Source organism: Carya illinoinensis, chromosome 5 (assembly GCF_018687715.1).
Source record: "Carya illinoinensis cultivar Pawnee chromosome 5, C.illinoinensisPawnee_v1, whole genome shotgun sequence".
In the NCBI taxonomy this organism is placed as follows: domain Eukaryota; kingdom Viridiplantae; phylum Streptophyta; class Magnoliopsida; order Fagales; family Juglandaceae; genus Carya; species Carya illinoinensis.
The window spans coordinates 12,280,663-12,297,133 of NC_056756.1; the positions used below are offsets into that span (position 1 = coordinate 12,280,663).

The 16,471-nt window shown below is 34.2% G+C and overlaps 2 protein-coding genes across 2 annotated transcripts; both read right to left on the minus strand.

The window, feature by feature from the left end:
• Nucleotides 1-4,012: 4,012 nt before the first annotated feature.
• On the minus strand, nucleotides 4,013-9,558 carry LOC122309539 (ranBP2-type zinc finger protein At1g67325-like). The gene is made up of 10 exons (XM_043123052.1): nucleotides 9,346-9,558; nucleotides 8,928-8,973; nucleotides 7,916-8,031; nucleotides 6,749-7,022; nucleotides 5,793-5,863; nucleotides 5,377-5,428; nucleotides 5,172-5,281; nucleotides 4,973-4,997; nucleotides 4,707-4,858; nucleotides 4,013-4,493 (listed from the first exon to the last, which is right to left on the minus strand). The coding sequence occupies exons 1-10, from the start codon at nucleotides 9,352-9,354 to the stop codon at nucleotides 4,491-4,493; spliced, it is 858 nt and encodes a 285-aa protein (XP_042978986.1). The 5' UTR covers nucleotides 9,355-9,558; the 3' UTR covers nucleotides 4,013-4,490.
• Nucleotides 9,559-12,721: 3,163 nt separating this feature from the next.
• LOC122311373 (non-specific lipid transfer protein GPI-anchored 1) lies at nucleotides 12,722-14,958 on the minus strand. The gene is made up of 2 exons (XM_043125921.1): nucleotides 14,465-14,958; nucleotides 12,722-13,174 (listed from the first exon to the last, which is right to left on the minus strand). Exons 1-2 carry the CDS (start codon nucleotides 14,814-14,816, stop codon nucleotides 12,933-12,935), a joined length of 594 nt encoding a protein of 197 aa, XP_042981855.1. The 5' UTR covers nucleotides 14,817-14,958; the 3' UTR covers nucleotides 12,722-12,932.
• Between the last annotated feature and the right edge of the window lie 1,513 nt (nucleotides 14,959-16,471).

Genomic DNA, 16,471 nt, shown 5'->3' on the forward strand with positions numbered 1-16,471 from the left:
TAGCGAATAGTTCATACAAATGCTAAAGGCCAGTGACCTAATTGCCTAATTAGTATAACCCCCAGCCTCCAAAATGGAGGTCTCGAGTTTGAAATCTCCCTTCTTCAAATGTATCAAAAAAATGAATAGTTGATACAAATGCTTCTCACCCTTATACAGCAAGGATTTTCCAGGTAGCAAAAATAACAATACTAACTGTATGGTTTTCTGCTGCTACTGCTTTACAGCCAGGGTAAAACACGGTTGTGGCTAGAACGCTTCGAACTACCTACGAGTTTTTTAAGCTTTACGTATCACAGCGATCCCGAGAAGATGGGCTTCGAAGTTCTCAGAACGCAAGTTTACGAGTGTGCTTTTGAAATGAAAAAGTCTATTTGCAGGGAGAAGGCCCGTGCACGCCAGCTGAGGTGGCAAAATACGACGACATCATTGTTTGAAATTAGAAAAAACGGTATGTTTTTAAACGTTAGGTACTCTTATCAATTTCTTTCTCCTCTGCTCAAGATCAACATTTGCCGCATTTTCTTTCTTTCTCCACTCGATAAAACGTTTCTCTAGCCCTTTTAATCATTTTTTATTTTGAAAACGATTCCACCTGCTTCGTGAAAAGACTTGCTGTCTATTTTCTTTTTATTTTAGATTTCATTTTTTTCCCTAGTCTATATGTTCATTGATGAGAGTTTTGATACCATGTATATTTTGCATCGAAATCTAGCTCACTTTTTTCTAAGTTTCTTGAGACCGAAAATCTTAAGAATGTACCGGTTGGAACTTGGAACTAATTTTCATTTTTTTTTCCTGAGTTTTCTTGACAGCCAAACAAAATATCAACCAAAACTTTTTACTGTGAACATTGCGCTACTTAGGATATAATTTATTTTGACTAGTTGGTTTTTATGGACAAAAGATCAAAAAGAAATCACATGGAGCAATGGGTATATATTCAAGCTGAAGAAAGAAGCCCTCAAGAAGAAAAATCCGGAAAATAAATCCAAAAGTAATTAATAGCATGAAAACTGGGTAAAAGCAGTAAGAGAAGAAGAAAACTCAAAAAGAAAAAGTAGAAGAAAAATTTTAGAGCAATCCTATACAAAGTTCCAAACAGACCTTTTGGTTCTGAAGCTTTTTTGGGGATACAGTTCGGAAAGAAAATGGGCGAGATGAAGTCCTGTACAAAACTCTGCTTAGAAAACAAAAAGTTTTGAGTAAATCTTCTCACCGGTTTATCCTGTACTCTTATTTTATTGGAAACTAATAAAGGAAAGTCACGTAAGGGCTCCATTCTCAAACATCTCTCCCGCGTTGTAGGAAAACCACTCTAATGTGACCCCCTCACGAGAAGACACCACCCCCTCCTCTCTCTCTCTCTCTCTCTCTCTCTCTCTCATGCAACACGAAAAGATCTCTGTGTGTTCCTTCATTGAAGTTTATCCAGGCAAAACACAAAACCATTCTCAGTTTCAACTTCTGGCCACCGATCCAGACCCTCCCTCCCCACCCCTACTCTCTCTCTCTCTCTCAACACGAAAAATCCCAAAAGATCTCTTCCTTCAAAGTTCATCCAAGCAAAACGAAACCATTTTCACTCCCTCCTCCATGAAACCGAAACCCATAAAAAAGTGTTATCCTATCCCTCCCTCCACCATAAAATCGAAACCCATAAAACTCTTAACTCATTTACGTCCCTCCCTCCCTCCCTCTTGTGTGAAACCAAAACCCATAAAACCCTAACTCTTCCTCAATTCTTTCGAAGAACAAATCAAACAAAACAGAGTAAATACAGCATGCAGATAAGTTCTTGTTCTAAATCTTTCCATTTCGGTTTTAAATTACCTCACTGTAAAAGGAAAAAAAAAATTGGCTTCCCCCATAAGACTAAAGGTAATTGTCTTGATATTGGATATATTGATCTTGGGAAAATGAGGAGAAAATGATACGGACCAAAATAATAAAAAATGGTGGTCTACCTTGACGAGCTTGGGGTCCCAGGAATTTGGTCTCTAGGTGTTGCTTGCTTGCAATACTCTATGGCCAGCTTGGAACATTCAGATTTAGTAGATGAATTTGTATACTAGTTCGTGAAGGGCAGGGAGGGAGAGAGAGAGAGAGAGAGAGAGAGAGAGAGGATTTCAATTCAAGACAGAGAGAGTAAATGGGTGTGATCCATTGTTCTCAGCATGAATTTTTTCCTGCATTGCAGCACAGCAAGTTTAAATTTTAACGCTTATGTGGCACAGACCAATTGGTCTCTGTTGTTCTCCACTTATAGGAGTCTCTGGTTTAAAGTATTTCTTAAAAGTTTTCCCTTTACTTCTTCCTCTGTTTTGCTTTTTTTTTTTAATAAAATAAATGTTGACTTAATGTGTTGCCACATCATAGGGCTGCGTGTGCCCGTACGTAGCAGCACCCAATCCTTTTATTTTATTTTTTTAAGAGTAATGCTAACTGTATGCACAAAAAACGTACAAAAAAATTTATATATCTACGTGACTTTTTTCACATGTACATCACTTTCATTATAATATAAAAAATATTTATATTAATAAAATCGAAATAAGACGTTAACCTTTTATTTTATTTTTTAAAAAGTAATGCTACCTGTATGCACAAAAAACGTACAAAAGATTTATATATTTACGCGACTTTGTCACATGTACATCACTTTCATTTTAATATAAAAAGAGAGACGAAAAAGAGCCACAATTAGCATCTCTTTTGAGAAGGGTTGGTTGCTCAACCAGATTGATCCTCAACTCACTTCAACTTATCTAATTATTATAACTTTATCAATTTTCACATAAAATATAATAAATAATTTAACTTTCTCAAATTCTAAAATAATAAACCTCAGCTAAAGTAACCACTCGCACCTTTTCCCAAGCTCTTCTTCTATAATGAGTGGTTACTAGAATTTTATTTTCAAACTTTTATGAGTTAGTCTACCTGCAGTCTCCTTAATTGTGAAGACTGCTCATGTAAACTCTTACAGTTATATTTAAAAAAAATTTAAATTATAATAATATCTTTTTTAAAATAATTTTTTTTCTTTTTACACTCATTCATCAATAAAACTATAAAACTACACACGCACTCGCTCGCTCGCTCAAAACTATAAATAGAATTTCTCTTAATTTATTTACAGGGCAAGACAACCACCAAACAGCGAATGTCAAGGACGACTATCTTAAAAGTCACTTTAAAACCATATTTAAAATTGCTGAAACCGCACCAGGCCAGGCAGGGGAAACCGGGCCTTAGATCCAATCGTTTCAGTCCTCGCAAGAAGTTAAAATTGCTGAAGTTTCGCCCGAACCGAAATGTTCGGGTTGGGACTAAGGAACAGCCAAATATATATATAAATACTTTAACTATAAAAAAAATTAAATAAAAATAAACTCATAAATTAATATAACTTAATATGATGTCAAATTTTAAAACTATTTTTATTATAAAATAGATATAATGAATTTTATGAATCCACGTCAGTTTATAGACTTACTTTGTGTATAATCTTTTATTATATAAATATATATATATATATACACGATGCATTGATAAATATAATCCTACCGAAAAGTCAGGAAACAGTAATTATCCTTCTGAAAAAAACTTCAAGCCGGAAAGCTGACTTCAACAAGAATCTGGTGCACATCAATACGCAGCATTTCACACTTCAAACTGTCGACTTAAAAGAGTCAAGGAGGTACGAATGGGCTTTCACCCACAAAAACCCAAAAGCCAACGCAGGTACGAAGTCCTAACGTAATGGAAGGAAAGAGACGGGCGTTGGGAAAACACAAGGGCGCGGCCTGACGTCATAACAGGATAGTGAGTCACTCTGAACCCACCCATATATGAGTCTGATGGCAAATACCAACGAAACAGACCACATCTTTGGTAGTCAAGCGTGACACCAGAACCTTTGGAGACACATGGAGGCACCATTATAGTGCCAGTGCCACCTCTGGGAAAGAAACAGCCTATACGTAAATATCAGAAAGCGACAGACAAGTTACAAGACACATTTTCTAGTCCCCCATTTTCAACGTGATCTTTAGAACTTGGGAATGTCATAAGCTTCTAAACAGAAGCATCTGTAAAACCAAAGTTACTTCAACGACACAGACAATGTAGAACGAAATAAAAGCTAGAAATCACAGCCTGCAGTAACCTTATACCGCTAATAACTATCTAGTCATACCCACTGGGATAGATGAACTGAATCCACATGAAAAAAATCCTAACTACAGAAACCAGAACCATCCTGTAAATCCTTGCCAGATCAAGCTGGCTGACACATAATGAATCAGAACCATTCATGGAGACCATAGATACCATTCCAGCTAATACAACTTGACACGGGTCGTGAGAAGGTAGAGTAACTCGACAACCGCAGCAACATGAGGACGACAAGACTGACTTTCAGACACCCATATGAGCAATGCTGGACGACAACTGTGGACCTTCTCAACCCAAATATGTACTAGTACTCACTGGAACATTAGACAATTGCAAATTAACCAATGCAATAAAAATGGAAGATCAGTTGAAAATTTTCCGAGAGAGAGAGAGAGAGAGAGAGCCCATGTAAGGGATCCAATAAAATGTAGAATTGTAAGTTCAACACATTTGTTGTGTACACAAATATTATCAAACTTGGTGACAGTGTCAAACAAGTGGAGACGCAAAGAAAATGTCAAACAAACCTGGTTATTTTCATCTGGGGTTGGTGAAGGGGACTTGTTTGACTCAACTGGTTTGTCAGCCCCACAATTCTGTCTGTTGCACTTGGTTCTGAATGGATAGTTTACATTATTACATTTCTCGCACTTCCAGCTTCCATCAGGCATCTTTTGTTCTGAAAGACAAAACATATATTAGTAGCAAATTTACAGCATGATACCACCAACATTAGTCGGTCTAAAAGAAGGTAACGGTATTTGATGTGCCGAGATGCATTCTGTCAACTTACTAGAATTCTTGTCAGATTTTGCAGCCTGCATATGCAAGAGAACATGCTTACACATCAAATACATTATAAATAAATAGAGAAGAAAAAATATTTTTGAAAAAGGGAAGTATGCTCACAAAAAATGTAAACTATGGTGCCAATTGACAATGAAAGGCTTAAAATAAGAACCAAGACACGGTATGGTAATGTCGGCACATACCTGGGATCCAGGCTTTGGTGTGTTGCACTTTCTCATGTTACAAACTGTTCTAAATGAAAAGTTAATATTTCCACATTTTGGGCATGTCCAGTCATTATCACGTGTTGCATCTAGAGGTGCATTTAAAGTGGGGGAGAAAGACAAAGTTAGTCCACAGGGAAGCTGCCAAGGTACTCTAATTATCAACAGCCTAAAGCTGACAAACCTGCACTCTTCTTTTGATATTTATCCACTGGAAAAAATCCAGGCCTTGGCCCCTGGGCAAACAAAGATGCTCATTAGTTCTAAACCACACCTCCATAACATTCAGTTCACACAAATTTCAGCCAAATCAAATATGCTCCATTAAAGAAGCGAATACCCCGAGATTTGTTGCCTTATTCTAGCAAAAGGGTGTGAGCAAAACACAGAAAGGGAGATGGATTCGAAGGCCACTTATCAGAAGCACCACAAAAGTGCATTACAGTACTTATCATAGCAAGCATAAATTTAACCGATTGCACATGCAAACAAATTATGGCAGAAGATATGAGATTCTAATAAACTTATCAGATAGGGAAAACTGTAGCATATGAATCCTCAGTTCCCAATCCTAACAATTGATTAATCTTTGCAACATACCATAGTACCAAGGCCCATGGGCATACCCAAGCCATAACAATCCATCAGAGGGGGCATACCATACATCCCACCTGAAAAGGGTCATGAAGAAAAGAAATAAAATAGACATGATTATGAACAGATGCAAGGCCTAAACGCAAAGAGATAAAAAAATATTAGAGGTCTTCTTCATTTTTTTTTGGTAAGTAAAAACCGGTGCATAATAATAACTAAATGATATTCACATCATGCCCTCCAAATTTTGAAAGATGAAACCATCTAACATACAAATGAAATACATTTCCTGTGTCAATACATGGAAAGAAATGGAAGTCAGGATTTAAAAGGAACTGAAACATTGATTAAAACACTAATGGACAAGCAATGGCTCGATAGAAATGCTACATACATGGAGTTCAATGTGAGGAAACCATGCTTTCCTTTTTATTTATGCTTACAACATTCATATTTGCTTTATTCTAAGTTTTACTATGATGATTTTGTCATATATTTTATATATATGAAATTAATTTTATGGGACTTTATACTGAGTGATTCTGACTACAGTGTGTAATTGTATAGGATGTTCTAAAGTCCACTTGGACTCAACTGAAAAGCGAACTTCTTATGGATGATGTCCTACAGATTGAAAACATGCCTTCTTATAGTCTTCTCTGTTAATGGTAGTCTGCCTGAAAGCGAGTTCAGGAATTCTGAGACCAGTTTCAGGCTCCGTTTGGATAAATATAGCTTATACAAGAGCTTCCCACAATTACACATACACAAACATCACTAACTATAGAAAAGAGCAATGGCAGTATCTCAGATATAATTAAAACTTAATGCACATAAATCAATAGCAACATGGGCAAAATAGGAGTCATAAACAATAATATAGAGAGAACTTCAATTTATTTATTCTTTTGGGAAAGGGTGACTGTGAACAATCATGGCAGAACGTATGTAGCAGAAGATACCATTTCCCATCATGGATCCACTTGAGTAAGGTGTTGGTCCAGACAAATGTAGCGGTCTGTAAGGGCTGCCAGCAGAAAGGCGGCTTCCGTAGTTGTAGTGATATGCTGTAGCCCCAGAATAGGGTACATCATACGGATGCATAGACGATCCATTGAAAATAGAAGAACCGTAGGGAGGCACCGTTAGATACATTGAAGAGGGCGCACCAGAAGCTATGTAAGGAGCTGAGGATGAGTAACCCTGCAGGGCTTGCACAGGCTTGGCAGCAGATTTCTAGAAAGGGAGAGCATTTATTACAATATATATATATATATGATTTTTTTATAGGCAACTTTTAGAATATAAGACAATTGAACTGGGTTAAACACAATTCAGGAAAAAGCAAGGTGGGAAAGGTGAAACAAAAGAGACACATAGAGAGACAGCCATGAAATACTTCATGGCAACCTAATCAACAAAATCATAGGGTGCCTTCAATATCATACATTACAATGAAGGCTATAAGCAGTACAAGAAAAGAAAATTTTACAAGTAACATACTTAAAATCCATATAAAAAATCATACATAAATGAGCACTTCAAAAGAACAAAAACGAGCACTTCCAAGAATCTAACTTGTCACTTTCTCAAATTTTCACTTTCTGAAATGGTTGCAGCTACTTTTAATCTCTGAAATCTTGACAAAAAATAAAGTGTCTCGACATGATCTGAAACCGAAATTTCATATTAACTCTATCAATTATACTTATAAAAAAAAACTCTATCAATTATAACTTTTTTTTTTTATAAGTTATCAATTATAACTGAAATACTGTTAAAAGAAACAACCTGAATCCAAAGCCAAATCACGATACCTAGGAACCAAAAAACAATCTACTAATTTGAATTTATGATCTGATGAGGTATAATTCACAGTAAATACACATACAATCAAACATATATAGTATATAGCACGCTTGTGATGATCTTAAATAAAATCAGCACCTATGTAGCTTGAAGAAGACAATTAAGAAACACAATAACATATCCTGTATGAAAAATAACACAAGAAACATTATGTAGCTCTAACCTAATAAGCCAAACTCTCAGCAAATCATCAGTGTAATGACACAATCAAGCAACCATTCACTCTAGATAAAATCTTGCAGCTTTAGTTTATATCTTACTGAGTTATGATCAGCAGGCCTTGGTTGAGTGCAATTACGCATATTGCAAGTTGTCCTGAATGAAAAATTGACATTGCCACAGCTAGGGCAGGTCCAATCATCTTCCCTACGACTACCTGAAAAACACACATTAATGGATGCATCCCATTATCAGTACCAAAAGCAAGAAATATCATCACCTAAGCTAAATAATAAATGTTATGGCTCTCACAATTGCATGAGTAACATTTTATCAGTAACCACTTAACTAAGAAATATATTTATTTTTTTTATAAATCCACCTAAACAAGAAATGTCACCAGAACCAGATTTACTGCAGCTGCTATTGGTGTGTGTGAACAAAGATGCATACCTAGCACAGCAAAATTAAAAAAGAAAAAAAAAAATATTCAATTACGGTTTGACAGAACAGTACAGCTTATTGCTACCAAGCATGAATCTAACTAATTTATGATACTATATGTACTATATAAAAAATCCAAAGGTTTTTTTTTTTGCCGATTCCCATACTTCAAAGTCAATTCTCATATACATCCAGGTTTTGTGTTTTTCATTCATTCAATTGATCTAGTCAGTGAACCCATCTATACTGAACATGCTTATGTTGCAGTATATAATTTCTTCGAGGATACATACCATTCCTCTGATTTAATTACAATCTAGATGTAAATCAGATATATGACCCGATCCAAATTCCAATAACTTTAACCATCACTGTGAGTGGTGGTCTACATCCTAGCGACAAGCCACACCTTTCAACTTGAGCTTTTGGACTGTACTTGACAAAGATCTATAGTAGACCCATCAAATCACATTTGGTTGATGTATCCAGCCAATTCCATGCATTACTTACAAATCCTATACTCTAATTGGTATTGAATACCATAATATAAATAGAAAAGGCAGTACATTGCATGCAACGCACAAATAATCATTAGCCTAATTCAATGGTAACATCATATTTTAACACCAAAATTGAACGGTTGAACAACCACATAAAAACAGAGCTTACCATCAGTTCTGGCACGCTTGGCTGCTGATGAATTTCTGCTATCTACCTGAAGCACCCAAAAAATCAATTATTTACATGCAGTAGATTGCGGAGAGTAGCTCGGTTCAGTACTCAAACCCTGAGAATTTGGTTTACACGTCCACAGGGACGTGTAACCGAAAATAGAGGCATCAATTCGAGAGAAGCCAGAAGCTTTACATTTCAAATGAATAGTGATTCTGCCTAAGATTTTTATAACATCCAAGAAGAATATCAATCTTAATTTTACTCACAAAGCGTTCAAATGGTTTAAAAATACGATCTCATTACAATATACTAATTTTCATTATTCTATCAAGTATCACGTTGTTCATCCTTCGAATTATATAAATAAAACGAAGAAACGAAAAGCAAATGGACGAATTTAGGCAAGAATAACCTGAGACATAGTGAGGAGGGCGTGAGATCTTGCTCAAGAACGGAAATCTTGCTCAAGAACGGAACTTGCTCAGGATTCGAGCGCGACAGAATTCGCCCTAGGAAGCCAAGGCAAAGACGGTTTGGGCAAAAGTGATTACTTGGGTCCGAGTCCGATACACGAGGCGCACCGTTAGTGCGTTTCGCCCGGAGGAACTTGGGATATGCGAGTGGGAAATTAGAGAAATTTAAAAAATAATTCTATTTATCATCCCGTATATCCCTCATTATATATATTTTAATTTTTTTTCTTATTTTTATAACAAATAAATGATATATAGATAACGAGTAAAACAATTTAATTAGTTAAATATGTATATATTAAAATATAATAACAAAAATAATAAATTATATATTAATTAAATAAAGGTACGTAGTATAAGATTTTTTCGTAACATTAATACTTTTTTTAATATGTTTCATAACTTTATATGAAATATATTAAAAATATCAAAAATTAGAAGCTCAATAAGCTTATAAAGTGAGTGAGTAAATTGATTGTCAAATTATAAAATAAAATTAAGTATATCATTATTTAGTGTTGATACATTTCCTTGTTAACTATAGTCTATGGTTACTAGCAAGATGTCAAATTATCCACAGTGATACTCGGAGGGTGGTGTTGCTTAGACTGCTCATCTATAGCTCGTAAAATAAATAAGTGCAAAAAAAATAAAAAGAGAGGAAGGCGGCGAGAATGACGCGGTTTGACATATTGTCTGTGTTTTTTAAGATGAAGTCTTAATTCATGGTGATCATACATACTCTAATAAGATTTTATGATCTCTATTACAGTGATAATGGAGAAAATATTGAAGAAAATGGCATACAAAGAGATTATGTGATGTTTATACATTTTACAATTATATATAAAATTACTCTTTTCATAATATGTCATTCTTAATTTTATGCATTGTCAGTTGTTTGGTTTCACCCTTACTTTCCTCTTTTTTATTTGTTCTATGCTTTTAACACATTAATAAATTGGACTTATAATATGTGAATTGGTATATTTTAATATTTTATTTACACTCAATAGGCCAATATCTATATTAATAAATCAGATTTAAAAAAAAAAATGCATACCTCAGCATCCAAAGGGGTATGAGAAATTGTATTTGTACTTAAAAACACATTGGGAATGCCCTTTCTTGCGCTGATCGACTTGTAAATTGTAACACAAACGAAAAAAATCTTATAGACATGCACAATTTTTCAAAACATAAATTAAAAAATTTCTAAAATCGTTTAAAAGTTACTTTCAAATCGCATGTAATTATTTAAATCTAAATGGAAGCAATAGAATATAAAAACATAAACTCTAACCTAATTGATTACACAAAATTAAAAATCTTATCTCAATTTATCATTATAATTTTTTTAAATCTCTATATAAAATATAATAAATAATTTAATTTTTTTAAATTTTAATATAAAATTAATATTAAAAAAAATTATTATAATAATATTTTATTTATTATTATTTAAAATATTTCATCTGTGTAACTAATTGAGTGTAAGATCTCTAAACCACCTACAGCCATAACCCTGGCATTACCTAAAATAAGCACCATCAATCTAATTATCGCTCAAGATGGACTATGGAGACCATTGAAATCTGTCGACTCCAGTTGGCAATTGTTGGAATCCAGCAGGACTCTAGCCGGACGCTAGTTGGCAGTTGGCAATTGCTTTTGATGATAAGGTGGTTTCAGTATCACGTCTCATTTTTTATCCTATTCTTATAATTTAACTCAAAATTATTTTTTTTTAAATTTTTTTTAAATTTTATTCATTTTTCAAAAACTTCCTACATCTCATTCTTTATCCATATCTCTATTCTATTAAATAATATTTTTTATTCTTTTTTATTACTTTTTTCTTTCACTTTTATTTATAAATTTAACTTCTCAATATTTTTTCTTATTTTTGAACTATTACTCTAGTGAATATTTTAAACAAAAATTTAAATTATTTTTTTGTGAATATGAGAATATTTTTAAAATTAATTTTTTTATATTTTCGTAATTAATTAAATTATTTTTAAAACTATTATTTAAAACTATAATAAATATGAGTATGAGAGAAAGTGTAGGTGATTGAAAAATTATTTATTTGATATATTAGAATAAAATATTGATAAAAATAATTTAAGGAATGAATAGTAAGTCCCTAAATTATTGATAGTGTAGATGATAAATAAAAATTATTTATTTGATATATTAGAATAAAATATTTGATAAAAATATGGGGACTTACTATTTAATCCCTAAACCTTTTTCCTAAAATAAAGATCTGGATGTGGGTAATATTTTGATCAAAACCCCAAAATAAATTCCAAATTATGAAAAATACGGTGTTTTAGGAAACCAGATGAGGATACTAGATAAGATTGTTTAGATATTCTATAAATAGTAATAAATAATAAATATTATATAATAAAAAATAATAATATAAAATAGATAAAAAAATAATAATAAAATAATAAATTATAGTAGAATATTCAAACTAGTCAAGCTGTATTTGGTTTACCATGCATTAATGATTCGCTACTATTTATTATTATTTTTATTATTATTTATAAATCGGTTGAAATCATCCCAACGTTCAAGCATGACCTAAAACTCACAATTTATCAAAGGTTGAAAAGCTGAAATAGCTTCTCCTACTGCACGTTTTCATCGATCAATAGCCACAAACAGAACAAAGTACCTGGACAAGCATCCCAGGTACCCAGTTTCTGTGCCCTGCGGTGGGTACCTGATATGGTAGCACCCATAACCGGTTGGCTTCTACCGGAGTGCGGCAATCTATTTATAGTTATAGTGTTAAAGAAAAATGATGTCATGTCTCCTAATTTAAATACAGAAAGCAATATGATACCGTCGAGTAAGTAATATAAATTAGACAGCACAATAATATTGTCCTTGGCGTTAATTACCTGTGTTTCCTAAGTTAACCGGTCCACCTAATCTGATTTACAAGATTAATGTGCAGTTTAAATATTGAGTTGAGATAAAATAAAAATTATAAATTAAATAAAATATTATTTTTTAATATTATTATTTTAAAATTTAAAAAAATTATAATAATCAGAGAGAGAAATTTTTCTTTGAGCAATTTAGATTTGTGCGACCAATTAATAATTTAACAACCACCAATCTCGACGATCTTGAATTTATTGGAAGATCGTGGGCCATAGGGCCCAATTCTTGGTAGAAAATTGTGGGCCAGACCTCATCTCCAACATAGATTTTTGCAAGCCTAACATCCTTAAGCAGTGAAGATCAAAATAAAGACCAGAGCGACAATGCAACAGAACACAGTTGCTACAAATGTCAACAAAAAAAAAGGTTTGATAATTACGGAACGGTACACACAGCAAAATTAAGATAGAGGTGCTTACGAGCCAGAACACAAGAAGAAGAAGAAGAAGATGCAAAAGACAAATCAAGGTCCCAACTTCTAAAAGGGTGGAGCAAAACAACAGAGACAATGGAGCTTATTGCAAGCTCAGTGTCGCTCGTGTTAGCTAGATAGCATAACCCTTCATCCTCGTGAGTGAATAAAAGGGGAGGAGGCAGACCCAACTGGGATTAATGCAAAGAGAAAGATGGTTATAAAAGCCATCACCACCAAGCCAACCAAGTGGGGTTCAAGCCTGTCTCCAACATTCGCATCATTGGCCGACGTTGGTGTGCCTGTCGATGGAGTAGTAGTGGGCGTCGCTGTTGAAGCATTTGATGAAAAGATTGCAGCGTCTGGGGAGGTAGGTGATAGTCCAAGCAGCTCTGTACAAATCAATTAGGGCAGATGCATGCAAAGTTGTAAATAATTAGCAACAGTTATTTCATCATGTTTAAAACTTAGAAAAGAGAATTTATCATTAAAGTCTCCAGATCTATTAAATGCAAAGTGTGGACACCTGACTCTCTCTGGATTGCAACTCAAAAGAGCATCTTTCTTCTTTCTAACTGCTTTAATAAAGATAAAGCATGAACAACTACAAAACTCAAAGTTGGTATTGGAACTGTGTGATCCAATGCTTGTGGTTTTATCATTTATTTAAGGCCTAAAAAGTGAATGAAAGTAAAGGAATTGCTTCTAACTTAGGCATTAAGCTATTGCAACTGCCACTAAAGTCCAAAAACACCGAGCAAGCAATGCTCTTTTTCCTGCTCAAATGAAGTAAGCGAAAACTAATTAAATAGGTGAAGTTATGGGTCCCTCTCTATTTCTGGTGGCCCATGCATTCTTTAAAAAAATATATCTGCATTAGATTTATGGTGAGGTCAACATTTATTCTCATTCAAGAAGACCCTATTATTTTCCATCACTTCAGGTATTTAATTTTCCACTGACATTTCCGCATTCCATAGAGGGTCGGCTGGTGGGCATTTAAGAATTACGGCCCAGCTCATAATTTAGATCGAGTAATGCCGTCTACCCACTGTCGAGTGATTAATCTTGACCCAGAAGAATGGGAAACGAAATATGTAGTTGAGAACATTATGATTGTGGAAGATCAACTGCTCCCACTTCCTCCAATTTTCTAGTAAAAAGAGTAGAAACTCTCTGCACAACCACAGCCATGCAGTGCTGTGGTGAACTATATCTTCAACCACACAGTTGAAGGGGTAATTAAATAGCCTAGTCAGGTAGTGAATGGGCCGATCAAAGATAATTTCTCCAAAGATTTTTTTTTTTTTTTTCCTCCAAAGATTTCAACGAGTCTGTACTTAGGTATTTTAGTTTTGGACAGAGAATTAGTTGCCGCCATAGCGGCGTAATCGATCTGACATCAACTAGACTATCTATTTTAGTGAGAAACTAAGATTGGTTTTACAACAAGATTACTTCCATATTTTTAAATTGCAGACTAATATGTGTTGCATCTATGGTAAAACAAAAATATAACAACTTAACAAAACCGCCTGCAAGAGGCAGTAATTAACAAGTCCGATCGTGATGTTGAGAAGGCAAACGAGACTATGCATAGAAACTATTCATAACACTATCCATAACAGTATATATCTCATGTACTGCAGAACCAGAGAGAGAGAAAGAGAGAGAGAACTCACTGGGGCAATTACTAATGCTTGCGTTTTTCAAGTTGCATGCAGTAGGAAGCTGGAGCAGCTTAGTCTCTTGGATGCCCAAACTCTTGACCTGCTCGCTACCATTGTGAGTCAGCTGGATAAAGTAACACAAGCACTCCGGGGTACTGTCCCTTATTTCCTTCACCGAAGAGCAGCAGTCCTTCGTCGGCGTCCCTGCTTTTCCCGTCACGTAGTTCAGGCACGGCGTCACCTTAGTGAAATCCTGGGTACACTTGCTGACCAAATCAGCCGCTCCAACCTTACAAACTAAACCGCAGAACAACAAGAAAAACAAAAACGAGAAGAGGGTTACGATATGAGATTGAGCTTTCATTTTTTTATTTTTTTTTTAAATCCTCTCGGGGTTTCTTTGCGTTAGGTATGAACACACGGTCGAAAATGAGCTGAAACTTTTTTCAATAAAAGCTTTGCTGTGCTATATAACAATGGACATGAGTGATGGATGTGAAAACCGAGGGAGGAGAACTCGGGGTATTAATGGGCTGGCAATTCAGTACTGAATGACAGGAGAGTAAAGCAGGGGTCTTAATTGCATCTGGACCGCACACGTCATCTTCTATTCCCATTGGACGGTTCAGATAAAGACGGACTCGTCCAGTAAATGAAACAGGGTGGCTGATTCCTGAGTATAGGTTTAAATGGAGGCCCATATGGGTAGTTGGGCTGCTATTAAATGCCCATCGTTATTATCGACTAGCCAACTAAATTGTTGCCGGCTGCAGAGAGAATAGCTTCGCCCTAAATGAAGTTCAGCTTTAGCCGAACACGTGTCAAGATACGTACACGTGGCAACTGTGATATATGCATGCCTTTTCAAGTTTTTTATTTTTTTGTTTTTAGTTTTTAAATGAGAAACTCATATTCGTACGTATACTTTATAACCAGTTAGATGGAGCGACGTGCAAGGCACTTTTTTCAGTTCATTGAAAAAATCCTCGAAATATTATCTATAAACAGTAAATAAAGTGTAGCTGAAAATAGGATAAAGAATGGTAGGATAAAAACTTGGTATAAAAATCTGAAATTGATTGAATTGAATATCAATCGGTTAATGAATACGACGGGTGAAGAGTAGCAGTCAAAAATATGTTTTTTCTTTCTTGACCAAAGTCTTTAATTCAAAACAAGTAGGTTTACTTTAGGAAAAAATATAGTTGGAAATATAATTATGTATTAATCTATATATCAATATGATGTAATTGGTCAAAAAATAAATTTTATTAAAAACAGTATTAATTTAAATTTTAAGTATGAATAGATTAGTATTGGTACATAAATTAGTGCGCGACTGTACTTGTATGTAACAAAACTCTTACTTTAGAGAATAAGATGAGATAATAATTTTATAAATAGTAGTAAAATAGTTTATATATAGTAGAGGGATAGTTTGAGTTGATTATTTTTTAAGTTTAAAAGAAGAGATAGAGAAAGTATTGCTTAGATGACTAACATAAAAGAGGAGTGAATTAGATTATATTTAAAAACTTAATAATTATAAATCAAATATATAATATAAAATATAAACAAATTACGAAACATCAATAAATATAAAGAGTAAGGGTAAGAGATAAGCAAACTCAATATGTTAACGAGATTCGGCCCCATTATCTACATCATTGCTTCAAGCTACTCCTTGAGGATCCCTAAATTCACTATTCAATCTCATTTAGGTGGAGATAGAAACCTCTTACACTTTTGAACAATACCGCTACAAATGATCCGTCTAGAACACCCTCTAAACTTGCAATCATCTTACACGTGGTGATTCAACTATTCCCTCTGTAGAACACTTTCTACATGCATAAGGGTTATACAAACCATTTTACTGATATAAGAGCTGATAATGGGTAAATTATCAGAAAACATTCATCAATGAGTGAAATAAGAATAATACAGTGCAAACTGCATATCTCTCAAAATGAATAAGGTTTAAAACTCAATGTTCAGAGAAGAGAGAATGAAAACTTT